The 14,004-nt window shown below is 41.4% G+C and overlaps 1 protein-coding gene across 1 annotated transcript; it reads right to left on the bottom strand.

Annotated features, from left to right (window-relative positions):
* Positions 1–8,250: 8,250 nt before the first annotated feature.
* On the bottom strand, positions 8,251–12,478 carry LOC142776588 (uncharacterized). The gene has a single exon (XM_075880499.1). The coding sequence runs from the start codon at positions 11,540–11,542 to the stop codon at positions 8,780–8,782; it is 2,763 nt and encodes a 920-aa protein (XP_075736614.1). The 5' UTR covers positions 11,543–12,478; the 3' UTR covers positions 8,251–8,779.
* Positions 12,479–14,004: the final 1,526 nt, after the last annotated feature.

The raw sequence follows: 14,004 nt of genomic DNA, 5'->3' as shown, positions 1-14,004 counted from the left end.
AATGTATTGCCGTTTACCTCTGGAGCTGCTCAACAAGATCCCATATGTACCATGACGTTGAAAGGGTCATCACCAAAACTGTAAGTTACAAAGTTATTTTTATGAACCTTTCTTGTTGCCATATACAAAGTGTACGTGTGCATGGCCGCGTTTCTGCGAGTTAATTACCACGTTTCTTCACTGCACGGCTGTACTGTGTCATCATTGTTCTGATTTGTTTTACCCGATCTAAGCATCTTATGCAGATTGTATATGTTACACCCCACCGCTGAGATCTGGTGGTTATGGAGCTCGACTGCTGACCCGAAGGTCGCGGGAATGATTCCCGTCCAGTTGTTCTCGCGACCTTCGGGTGAGCAGTCGAGCGGCAAAATTTTGAGGCCCATTTAGGTGCACGTTGTAGAACGCCAGGTGGTCGTAATTTACGCAGCCGTACACGACGGCGTTGCCACAACCATATTAGGGCTTTTATACTTTAAACTCTGGATAATAGTAATATTTCAAGTAACATTTCTTTAATTGCGCTGGATGCTTATAAACATTATTGATTCCATAGTAATTATAAGCTATAGAGACACGCAGCTAATTGTTTTTTGTAGCATTCTACCTCGTTCATTCCTTGCACCTGATGGGTTCCTAAGCTTTCAAGACATTCCCTACTACGGAGCATTAGTATACACAAGTTTAACAACAAAACATTTCCACAAACGAGCCACGCAGACAAGTAGATCGCAATTGCACAAGTAGCCCATGTACGAGAAGCACATGTCCTGGTAGAGAATGGTCCTGAACGAGACGCCGAATGACATGCGCATTCCTTTCTATGAAGCGCTCTTGGAAAATTTCGCAGTGATACGCTGGCCCATCTGCACCGTCGGTGCTCCCAGAACAACATTCGGGGGGGGGGGGGGGGAGTTTAAGCTACAAAAATGTGGGGCTACAACCATTCTAACACTCGGAAACAAATTGAATACGTTGTTTATTCGTGAAGAAAACCCGGCCGGATCTGTTCATGTTCCTATTAACTACAACGCAATTTAGGTACAAGAAAAACCACTTTTCCAAAATTTAAAAACAACCAGTCTCTGCAGCCGTTACTAGTTTGGATAAGAATAAATACTACCCTATCAGAAAATCCAGTGGCACAGAGAGAGAGAGGGAAAGGGAGACTTCCTTTCGAGTTCAAGGATTTAATATTCAAGGATTTAGTAGTATCCTTCATTCTAGCACCGTGATGTCACTATGATTATCTCGAGACTCCAGACTTATCGTTCGATTTCCACAAAGGCGTCGATCCGCCTTTAATGCTTGGCGCGAAACGAAAAGTGTAGCTAATCACTGAATAAATTCGCATAAAATTGATTCTCACAATGTAAGGAATATGCCAAATGTGTTTTTATATTGAGGTGCGTCACATATTTTAATAACGCATGCAGCAGACAGGACAGCGGCTAATACTGGTACAAGAAGCGTTAATTATGCCAGTGAATTTGATATAGTTATAAGAGGACCAATATACGTACTATATGGTTTAGGAAATACCGTTTGCTACTACATCGCACGTGAAGCTGAGGTTATGAATTAGGGTTGGGTCGGCGAGCTGGAAGTAAAACTTTTCGCTGATAAATTAAAAATGCATACCATCTTTTCTCGGCCCTTTTTAGGCATGCTGGCATGTCAGAAGATGACCATTTGTAGATAACGAAATCACCCCCCCTCACCTTTTTTTTTTATTGGCAAGCAAGTTGATGTGAAGGCATGTACTGGCTGACTGTGTCGGTATTTGTTTTTATATTCTGAGTGGCATTCTTGTGTTCTGAACATCCATCGCTACGCGGCTAAATCATTTTTAACCAATATTCGTGCTTAAGCGGTCGCTTCAGCTGATTGTTAACACAATGTAATATACACAAGGAAACCCGTTTGAGGGGCATTCCCCGCTTAATTTTTTTTTTGTCATTGGCCCATAATCTCAAAATAAATGCTTGAAATCAGAAAGAAGCGGGCATAAACAGCCAGCCCCCTGTGAATAGCTGGCAGACAAGAATGTCAACAGTCCGTTGTCAATAGACGGTGACCAAAACCTTGCTCTTCATTACGTGCCGCTGCAAAATGGGGGGGGGGGGGGGGGAGGGCCGTCGGTTTTTCATGAGGCAGTCCAAAAAAAAAAAGGCAGCGCCCCCCCCCCCCCCCCCCCCTGTATTCACCGCCTATGAGCCCAACCGGCCATTAAGCTTCAAATTGTATTTCGTGCATGGTGACTCCGCGCGCCACAATCGCTGTCTAGCAAATGGACATTGAATTACGAGGAGTCTGCTAGCCATTGAAATATGAATTACGAAGAGTCTGATAGCCATTGAAATATAGTTTAGATCATAACTAATTCAGGCGAGCTCCAATTCGCTACTTTAACTACAAAAATCAGAAGCTAAACGCCGCGATTGAGCGTTGCAGTGGTGAACTGCTGCCAGTGACGTGCGGCTTCAAGGGACATGAGCCCATATAAGGGTATCCACCACTAGAGTATGTCGATGCTGATTATCAGACTAATTCTAATGGGATGATGTGTTGCGAGCGATAAGTTATTTCGATATAAACAACATTCACGACACTTGTTCACACACTTCAAAGAAAGAGCCCACGCGCTCGCACTTGACCGACGATTTGTTTAGCGTATACGTCCGTCGCCTATCTGAAAGTAAGTATATAGGTACGTTTAGCACACTGAATTAAGCAATATCTTGAAAACATTCGATAAACTTTACGCTTGACATCTCGCGGTCGTTTATTATATCCCAGACGAAGTCCACCTAGTGTGAACACTTTTCTCCAGTGTGCTGCCATGTTTCCAGTGCGCGGGCACACACTGTACATGTATCCTGCAGCGCCTCCCAGGGCGCTGTAAGACACTGGTCCACATTTTTCAGTATTGTCAGTGTCTTTTAGCGCATCGGATGGCACTGGGTGACATTGTAAAGTGTGTGCCATTGCCTTCCAGGGCGCTGTATTACACTGGGACACAGTTCACAGCGTTTCCAGTGCCATTCATCGCGCTGAAAGGCATGGGAGGCACTGGAAACGCTGTTTTTTCCGATAGGCTAGTGCTAAACCACTGATAAACAGAAATATTTTTTCATCTTGTTTAAAATGTTGTAATGCTTCTACTTTTCTGATTAGTTAACTGATGAACTCTTTTTTTCTCTTTTCTACAGAAGAAAGGCTACCTTTTAAAATGGAAGGGTCATTCGAAGTGGCATTGCACCCTGGAGCCAAAAAAGGAACCTAAATCAAACTTGCCTGCATGAATTCCAAAGTCCAAGCAAACCATTGAAGCACCGGCTGGATGCAGCATCCAAAGAAGTGCTCTATGCCATTCAGAAGAAACTCTCCAACAGCCGTAGATCCAGCGGAGTCGTCCAGGTGAATGTTGATCAAGATATTTTCAGATGGGTGTTCAACGGCAAAGGAACGCGTCTTGAGAAGGGTTGGCTTCTATGTGACGAAAAAGACTTTTCGAGGCTAAATTTGCCCGATGAATGGCACAATCGGGAAACGAAATTCGGCAGCATTGTGTCAGTGTCATTTCTGGTAAGAGTGAAGGGGGTTGTTATAAGGCAAAAGTCCTGCAAACGTTTCCCTTGTGGATATCCAAAGGAAAGCATGAAAGTATTTTTGGTTACAAAGGTAGCAAGTACACTTTAAATTGCTAATATTTATTTGGTACTTGCTTTTTATATGTAGTACTTTGTTTATATATGTAGTTGCATTGATATTTGTTATATTTTTTTCTTTTTGGTTTATGGTATATTAGCTTGCATAGCCTGTTCTTTTTGTTGAAAATTGTCTTCACAAAATTTAAGTTGCACTGTGTCTAATACTAGTATCATTTTCAATATGATGAATGACATAGCTATAAATATTTTCCATCGACGGAACCTTTTGAATCAGACATATTTTGAAACTGTCAAATATTTCCTTCCGCATGGCACAAGCTTGCCAGAGAGCATTGCGGATAAGGTGGAAATACGACTAAGAAGTGTGTGCACAAGCGCAGATGCGAAATGCAGGAAGACAAAAGGTCGTTCAAAGGAATGTTTCTTGAAAAAAAAGTGTCACGTGAAGGTAGATTTTATCAACGAATGTTCTGATAGTAGGAACCTGCCTGAAGAAAGTGTCGAGGACATAACTATAAAAGCCTTAAAAGAGGACATCCGACGCATCGAAAGCTTGGCCGAAGAGTCTATAGGAGACCTAAGACAATCACTTCGTGCCTTTCAAAACAAATGTGTGCGGCTTGAATAAGATAACCAAAGGCTGTCCTCTGTATTGGAAAAAAATAAAGGGCTAATTGTGGTAAATTTGTTGGAGAGGGGTCCAAAAGTTCCGACAAACGAAAGCTCCACAGTGCCGGCAATGCAGTTGTTTATGCACTACAAGGCATTTTAGAGAGCTACGGCTTAGATTTGTGCCAATTTATAGTAAATGACATCCAGGGATTGTTACACCAAACAACTGTGCTCAAAAGCAGCGAAATGTCTGTAATGCGAAACGCAAATGTGGGGTATCACCATAAAGGTGACGTGAATTATGACAGGCTCTCATCGCCAAACAAGAAATGTGTTCGAAAAATTGCTGTACTTCTGGATAATCATTTTGTGAGCAATGTGTTTTGGGAGCATCTTCCCTCTTGTAGGCCAAACCTGCCCACACTGAGTGTGATCAACTCGTATAGTGACAAATTGGATGCCATGTCTGTTGTGCTTAAGACACCCGGAAAGTCACCCGGTGCCCAAGTTTCATTCGTAGCAGAACTACAGTCAGCCGTTGCAGAGTTCGCCGCCGGTAGGGGACTGGAAGTTAAGGACCTCGGTTCACAACCTATCAGCGTAAAAATTGAAGGTGATGGTTGCGTTATCAGGAAACAGACAAGCTGGACAACACTTCCATTCCTTGTCATCGACAGCCAAAAAAAAAAAAAACTTCAAAGTCACAAATTACATTGGCTTCTAGCAGTCGTCAAAATTTCAGAGAACTATTTTCAGATCAGAGAGTCAATCGGAGACTTAATTTCTGAAAATAACGCCATTGCGAAAGCAGGCAGTATCTTTGTGAAGGAGCATGATGTACCTGTTTTCATATGCTTGGGATCGGACTTGAAGTTTCTCTTAGTGGTACAAGGCTTGCAGTCGGCATCGTCCCGTTATCCTTGCCCTTTTTGCCGCGCCTGCCCCGAACAACGATGTAGAGCTGGGGCGAACGTTGATGACTTCAATAAACCTCCTCTTTCACGCACTCTAACAAATATGAGAGATGACTGCGTCGTTGAAGAACACGGAATGAAGACCATTCCCCTGTTTGCCATCGAACCCCGTTTCGTAGTGCCTGATGTACTACACATGCGTATCAGAGTGGTAAATCGCCTGATAGACGGCTTGCTTGCCGAGGCTGAGGACAGGGATAACCGCAACAGTGTGTCAAATGTAAGCGCTGAAGGCGTTCATGTCGGTGCCATTGTGGATGTAGTAAACAGCTGCAGTGTCAAATTTGAGGTGTTGATGAAAGAGAAAAGAGGTAACAACTTTTCTTCTTTACCTGGAAATGCCTGCGAGCGATTGCTCAAGATGCTGCCAGCGAAACTAAATGGAAGAATTGATTCTTTATTTGAAGAAAAAAAAACATTTTTTTATGGCAGACTCTCTGCGAGATTTTTGACCACATCGAAAAAAACTCGACCGGCGAAAGCAATAAGAAAAAAGTTTCTCAGTTTTCTGAGACCTTTATAGAGCTCGGTAATCTTGGAAAAAAGGGTTACGGTGCAGACAGGGTGACACCTTATATTCATATTCTAGTTCATCATGCCTCAAAAAAGCACAAAGAGTTTCAGTGTCTCATTGGTATTCCAGCAAAGGCATCGAAAAAAAGAATGACATACTGAAGCATCTCCACCATGCGAAATCGAATAAATGGAATGCCGCTGCCAATGCCTTGAAGCTCGCGAAATGGCTTGAAGTTGCTGTGCATGAGAAAGCCAGCCGTGTTTACAGAAAACTCGATATGGAGTATTGGAACGAAGGTCTCATACAAGAAAGTCGCATGAAGAGGCATCGCTGCGCCCAGGAAATGGAGCGAAAGGTTACATCACCAACTGACATCGAAGACTTGGATGGCGCTGAACTGCGGACAGAACTACTGGCAAATGGTATTTCTACCAAAATCAAATCAGTATCAAAACTGCTTCAGAGGCTTCACAAGAATAAGAAAGCAGCGCAAAACTTGTGAACGAACCAGTGACTATAGGATTGCCGCTGTCTCCTGTGATAATCACTTGACCAGTGACTACACGTGGGTGATCACAGCTGAGTGTCTTATTTTGAAAAAAAAAATATTCCAGCTTCATGACAAATGTACAAGCTGATTTCACGTGGTGTCCAATTATTCACTGATGTTCTTGAAAGCTTTTATAATAAATTTCTGTAACATAGCCTAGGCTTTTGCAAACACAAGTAATGTTCATGAAGCATTCATCACATTGTAGCTGCCTTAAGCATTTAGTTCGAAATGATCCATATTTATATACTGGTTTCTTTTTATTTGTTTGCTGTGCCAGCCGCGTAGCCAGAGACTCTTTTCAAGTGGAGGCTTTACTGTTCCTTATGCATGCTGGTGCATCTATTTGTATGTGTACGTGTACACAAACTCCCCCCCCCCCCCCATCCCAGCACTGCCTATGCCAGGGTTCTGTGCGATTTTTGCAGCTGAAGTGAGTAGTGGTAATGCCGGGTTGGTGATTGGCTCTATCTCATAAAGAGGAAATTGTTGCTGAGCCTTGATAAGGACAAGAAATGAAAGTACTTGTGAATACTTTGTTTTTTACCTTTTGTTTGAATGTATACAACGTGCATTTATTACTGAATTCTGTGCTTGAACATATGTACCTACCTTGTGTTATAATCTTGGCATTTGCATCTATTTATAGGTATAATTTGTAAATTATTGCGTGCAATAATTTTTTTATATTCGTAACGGGACATGTATATAGGGTTCACCCATTTTGTGGCGGCTTTCATGTTTCATTTTTCGCGCATTTATTTCAAATGTGTGCACAATGGATGTCTCACAATCTTTGTACTTGTTAGGCACATTGTGTAAATCGATCATAATACAGTTTTACAACATGATTGTTTATAGCCAACAAGCTGCGTTGTATTTTGCATGTGCATTTTTTACTATAGACTACAGCTCTATCGAGCCTATCACTCTACACATGTACTTTACCTTATTACTGGAAGGTAGGGGAGGTAGTTTCACTTCTCAAATCAGGTAACAAAAGCTTAACAACCAACTATCGTCCCATTTCTCTTACAAGCACGTGTTTTTCTTAAAATTAACACTTTCTTTTCATATTCAGAACATGGTTTTAGGAAATCATAATCATGCGAGACTTAACTCGTACCTAATTGAATTCTTGACCGTTCATTATCTGCTGACTGCATTTGTTTTATATTTTGCAAAAGCATTCGATCAAGTGGGTCATAAACTTCTCATCCACAAGTTATGGAACTTAAATCTTCACATTACTTTAATACAGTAGGTGGAATGTTTGCAATACGTTACAGCTGCAATACACTTGCAATACGTTACAGCTTACAATACACTTGCAATACGTTACAGCTAACGGCTACAATTTATAAATGTGCCATGTTGCCTTGAAAGCGCCCTGAGAGTTGGTCTTCGGTCCCTTGTTGTTTCTATTATATATAATTGACCTAACCTCTGTAGTAATTCTAACATGCACCTTTTTGCTGATTGCGATATTTTTACAGAAATTGTTTCAAACGACTATTGCAATCGCCTACACTCCGATTTAAATATAATATCTAACTGGCGCAGCTTGTGCCTAATGGAACTAAATATTAATGAATGTAAAGTTATGCAAGTATTTAGATCATCTAACTGTTCCCAGGTATACTACCTAAACAATCTTTCTTGAGATCAAGTAACCTCACACAATACTTAGGGATTCATGTCACATCCAATCTTGCTTGGACAACAAACATCAATTACAAAATTAACAATGCTTACCACATCCTTGTCTCTCTCAGTGTCAAATCATCAGGACCAAAACTATGAACTGGTACGCAGACATCACAGTGAAAATATACAATACAGTAATAAGAATTGTAATAAATGTGCAAGACACCCAATTGTAGTCTCATTTTTTGTAATATTTAAATAGATTCATAGGAAGTTCTCAATGGCAGAAGAAATGACGAAGTATCAAGTATACGGCCTCCCGTTCTTACCAAATAGTACGTCATGTGCAGAAAGGGCACCCGGTCGGTTTTCAGTTTCGCACCTTTCTGCTTATTAAAATGATTTGCAAATTTCCTGGGCATTTCAGCTATTGGTCTCGTGACAAGAGTATCTCAGAACATAGAAACACCATCTTTCAAAAAAATCTTTTCAAAATCTTTATTTCAGTTTGCACATACAAACATACAAACTAGGGATGGCGAGAAAAAAGCAGCGAATTTTACGCCGCTTGACGAGCCTGGCCATCCCCACATGTCAGCAGTAGGGCACTAAGCAGAAACAACCACTGTTCCAGGTCTTGTAAGTAAAACAACCAGGTCTTGTAGGTAGCGAAAAAAAAAAAAAAAAAAAAAGTGACAAAAACAACAAAAAAAAGACCTATGTATCATAATTGACAACAGTAATTTCACTATAAAGCAATAACATAGAATTGGTACAACATATGAAGACATGAGTACATTTGATATTACAATGATACATATTGCTGAATAATGCTCTTGAGAATGGCAGAAAGAGACATAGTATTCAGGCAGTCATAAGATGATGTGTTTAAGAAATTTGGCACAATATAACTCAACATAGAAAAACCATAATTTGTTCTACACTTTGGTAATACATAACTACTTTGGGCTCTAGTATCATATGATGAGTGGCGAAACGTAAGTGGAGCAATTTTAGATAAAAAGGGGTCATTTTTCCTTATTATTCTTTTATAAAAACATGCAAATCTGTAGTCGAATAATTTGTTGACTGGTACAATATTATATTGTAGGAAGATATGTTTAGTGGGCGAATCGTAGGAGCCATTCACAATTGCGCGGAGCATTTTCTTTTGTAGGGCTTGTAGTTTTATTATATTTGACACCGTTGTATTGCCCCAGACTAGTAGGCAATAGCTTATATGGGAATAGAAAAATGCATAGTACAAAGTAAGTTTTGTTTTGGTTGGAAAAATATATCTGTTACGAGAAGTGATTCCAATTATTCTAGAGAGTGTTGTGGAAAGATTATTAACATGTGCATCCCATGACATTGTATTGCTGAATGTTATTCCTAATGATTTAAAGGTGTCCACGCACTCGATCACAGTATCACCTAGGTATAAGCAGGGAGGTAGAAACACTTGTTTTCTTTTAGGTAGGAAAAGTACTGCTTTCGTTTTCTGTTTGTTTATTTTCAAAGAGTTAACTGAAGACCACATAGCAAGTGATGAGAGCGCATCGTTTGCAATTTTTTCTAAGTGTCCTATGTCATTAGAGGAAAAAAATAGGCTGGTGTCATCTGCATATATAATGTATTTCGCATGAGTGCTGATATTAGGAATATCATTTATATATACATTAAATAGCAGCGGCCCCAAAATGCTACCCTGAGGGACGCCATTTGAAATACTTAGAGTCTGTGAAGCGCAATTGTTAATGACTACGTATTGAGACCGTGAGCCCAGGTATGACTTCAATAGGTTAAGGGCGTGTCCACGTACACCGTAATGCTCTAATTTTGCAAAAAGAATATCATGATTTAAGCAGTCGAAGGCTTTGCTGAAATCAACAAAAATACCAAGAGTTAAGAGCTGTGTCTCAAAATTTTTTAATATATATTCTTTTTGAACAAGTAGCGCATGTTCCGTAGATCTGTTTTGCGTAAAGCCATATTGACAGTCAGTTATTACGGAATGTTTAAGAAGAAAGCCGTTGAGTCGAACGCGGATTAGTTGTTCTAACCCCTTAGAGAAATACGGAAGAATAGACACTGGCCTGTAGTTTCCCAAAACGTTGGCGTCTCCTTTCTTATAAATCACGGTCACCCTGGCTAGTTGCATATCAGCAGGAAAATGAGCTGTTGTAAGCGCGGTGTTATAAATGTGTGTTAGACAAGGCGTAATTATATCAAGAACATACTTCACTGGCCGACTTTGAATATTGTGCGTATCAAGACTAGAGGTATCTTTTAACTTTCTGCATATAGAAAAAACTTCCGTTTCATCTGTTGGTGCAAAAAATAAGGATGGTCCTAGTTTGTCGCCTAGAAAACTAGAGATTCCAGCATTGAAATCACTGTGACCTACCTCAGAGAAAAATTTATTAAAAGTGTTAGCGAGATGCGAGCCGGACGTTACGTTGCCTTCAATTACTAAACTTGTTATATTTCTGCCGATCGTGTTTCTATTTAAAAGCATGTTTAAGCATCTCCATTTTTCTTTTGGCTTTTTAGAAAGATTTTTGTCAAATAAGTTATTGTAATAAGCAGTTCTTGCTACTCTAATTTCTCTATTCAAGCGGTTGCGCAGTGATTTGTACTGTGCTAGTACGTCGGTGTCTCTCGTTTTAATGAACACCGCAAACATTTTGTGTTTCTTTTTAACTTGTCGTGTAAGCTGACTGGTCATCCAGGGTTTACGGGCATTCTTAGGTGCATTTATAGTAACAATGGGAAAACACGCGTTGTATAACAAAAGAAACATTTCTAGGAATTTGCTGTAAGCACCGTCAGCTGTATTTTCTTTGTATACTGGAGCCCAATCCACTAAAGCAATGTGGCTCCTGAATTGTTCGAGCCTCTCTTGAGACAAAAGTTGCCGCTGAGTTTTTGTATTTGCTTTTGAATCGATTTGCTTTTGCAGAAACAAGAAAATAGGCAAGTGGTCACTTATATCGACTGCTATGCGGCCGGAAAGGAACGCACTATTGCTATTAGTAATTATAAGGTCCAGCAGTGAAGAGCAAGTAGCAGTGATTCGTGTAGGACTACTAATTACACTGTGAAAACCGGCAGCCTGGATGATTGATGACAACTGTTGCTGCGCGGGGCTGGGAGTGCTCATATCTATGTTGAAGTCTCCAGCTATACAAGAAGAGAATTTTTCTGAATTGAAAAGGAATATCTCGCGTTCAAAGTAATAAAAAAATGTGGATAAATTTCCCTGAGGGCGGCGATAAAGGACTGAGAATGTTTGACAGGCCGACTTCACAGTTAGCATTTCTATGTCCTCGTTACAAAAGCAGTGTTCAGATAGCAGTTCACAGACATAGGTGTTTTTCACTAGTAGCGCAACACCTCCCCCACGCTTCGCTGTACGGTTAACATAAAAAGAATTATAGCCGGGCATGCGCAAAACATCCGTTTCATGACGGTACCACGTTTCAGTTAAACAGATGACGTCAAACGAGTTTGTTAAGCCTGCCAAAAAATGGGTCAGCTGATCAGCTTTGTTCACAGCAGATTGCATGTTGAAATGTATTATTTTCAACTTGTTTTTGTCTATGGCAGCATGTGTATAAAGCTGTGAAGGCGTGAAAAGAGGTGTGGTACCCGGGCAATTTTCCAGAGGCGAGAAAAGAGCAAACAGGTCATGTATGAGTAGTTATGGCATCGAACTAAGTCATTCTCGACAAATCAGCTTGGCAGTTGATCCGAATGACATCGGAGGTCTCCGTTTTGCGTGCTAGTATGCTGCCGTTCTTTGTCCACACGTATTTCCAAGACATTTCCCTTTTCTTCCCGATAGCTGCGCCAAGAAGGCGTTTGTTGTGTGGTGTCAAATGTTCATTGACGTAGATCCGCTGTTTGGGCCCCGTGAAGTCAATATCAGAAGTTGACAGGTTTGCTTTCTTTGCTGCCTCAAGAAAATGGTTTCGTTTGGTTCGGGTCGTGAATCTGATAATAAGATTAGCATCGTTACTATTTTTGGTCTTGACGCTATGGGCAATGTCAATGTCTGCTAGGTCGAGAGGAATCTTGATAGTTTGCGCAATCCTCAAGGCCATCTCCGCGGCTCTGTCTTTAACCGTGAGTGGCAAGCCCTTTATTTCTACATTATTGAGCCTGCTGTATTGCTCTAGTTCTAGGATTTTGCTTTCAGCTTTATCTAGCCTTTCGGTTAGGTTCTTGTTTTCTTGCCTTAAAATGGCACAATCCTCACTTGTCCTCTTGACCTCAGCAGTCAGAGTTTTCAGTTCCGCTAGAGCACTTTTGAAATCATCAGCTGTGCTAGAACAAAATGTTATGCTCTGATTCATCGTTCGGATTTCAGCGCGCATTTCGCGCTTGAAGTCTTCAATAGCCTTTACAACATCAATCGCGGGAGGCATGGTGAAACTAAATTGCAATACAAACACTCAGTCGGCAGTGGCAAAAAAAAAAAAAAAAAAAAAAAAAAAAAAAAAAAATGGTGGTGTACACCTATGTACTGGTGCACTCACCTATGCAGCACAAATCAATAGCATGGAACAGTTAGTCGCTTGCTCAGCGTGCCACCGCCGACTGGACGGCCGATCCGATGAAGGGGTCTTTTTGTAGCTTCGGTAGCAGGTGACGTCACGATGCTGCTGGTGCTGACCTCTCTCGTAGGCGTAGATGACACAGTGTGCTTGCGCACGCGTCCACGGCCACAGCTTCCTGGTGTGATGTCAGCAGCCCTATGCAGCACAAATCAATAGCATGGAACAGTTAGTCGCTTGCTCAGCGTGCCACCGCCGACTGGACGGCCGATCCGATGAAGGGGTCTTTTTGTAGCTTCGGTAGCAGGTGACGTCACGATGCTGCTGGTGCTGACCTCTCTCGTAGGCGTAGATGACACAGTGTGCTTGCGCACGCGTCCACGGCCACAGCTTCCTGGTGTGATGTCAGCAGCCCTATGCAGCACAAATCAATAGCATGGAACAGTTAGTCGCTTGCTCAGCGTGCCACCGCCGACCATTACCTAGACATGGTCGGAAAATTGCTGTAGTCCACGAAAGTTTGCGGCAAATCTTGCTCATAGGACTTTTCAAGAATGGTTTTCAGAGACGAAACTTTAAAGGGCTTAGGTGCCCTTTAAATCGTTTTGATTGAGCCCTACACTTGCTCGATCAAAACGATTTTACCGAAAACGGGTCACCATCATATAGTGTGGCAGCAGTTTTTGTGGAGAAGGCGCGTGCCGTCTCGTTTGTATCTTCCGCAAGGTTACCCGATGGATGGATGGATAGATGGATATGGCTGTACTCTTTAGATCGGGCGGTGGCTAGCGCCACCAAGCCGTAATACCTAATGAACCAAAAACTATATTTATTTTTTTCCTTAAAAAGTGAGTTTGAGGATTCGTACTTTGCAGTGAAGAGTTTAATTTTTACTCGTGCCTTGACTTTAGCCTCCAATCAGATAACCTCCTTCTAGTTAAGTCTACCCGCTTAAAGTTTATTTTGCCCTCTCGGTCCCTAAACCCCAGTGCTTTGAAAAACTCTGCGCCATCATCCTGAACTATAGGATGAAGACCTTTACAGAACATTATCAAGTGTTCGGCAGTTTCTTCTTCCTCTCCACACGCACTGCATACTGTGTCTACCCTTTCGTATTTGGCCCGATATGTCTTGGTTCGCAGTACTCCCGTCCTGGCCTCAAACAGTAGAGAACTACCCCGAGTATTATCATAGATCCTTTCCTTGGCAATTTCCTGCTTAAAAGTTCGATACATTTCTAGTGCGGACTTCTTAATCATGCCCATTTTCCACATGTCAGTCTCTGTTTCCTTCACTTTCTTCTTAACCGATAGTTCTTTTTGGTTCGGCCACCTGCTGTTTTCTAAGTATTTACCAGTCAACTTCCTGGTTCGCTTCCTCCATTTTGTATCGACATTCTTCATGTACAAGTAGCTGAAAACCTTCCTAGCCCAACGCTCTTCCCCCATTTCTCTCAATCATTTCTAAAATT

The sequence above is a fragment of the Rhipicephalus microplus genome, chromosome X (assembly GCF_043290135.1).
Source record: "Rhipicephalus microplus isolate Deutch F79 chromosome X, USDA_Rmic, whole genome shotgun sequence".
Taxonomy (NCBI): Eukaryota; Metazoa; Arthropoda; class Arachnida; order Ixodida; family Ixodidae; genus Rhipicephalus; species Rhipicephalus microplus.
Note: the sequence above shows the minus strand (reverse complement) of the source record. Positions and strands in the feature narration are given on the sequence as shown.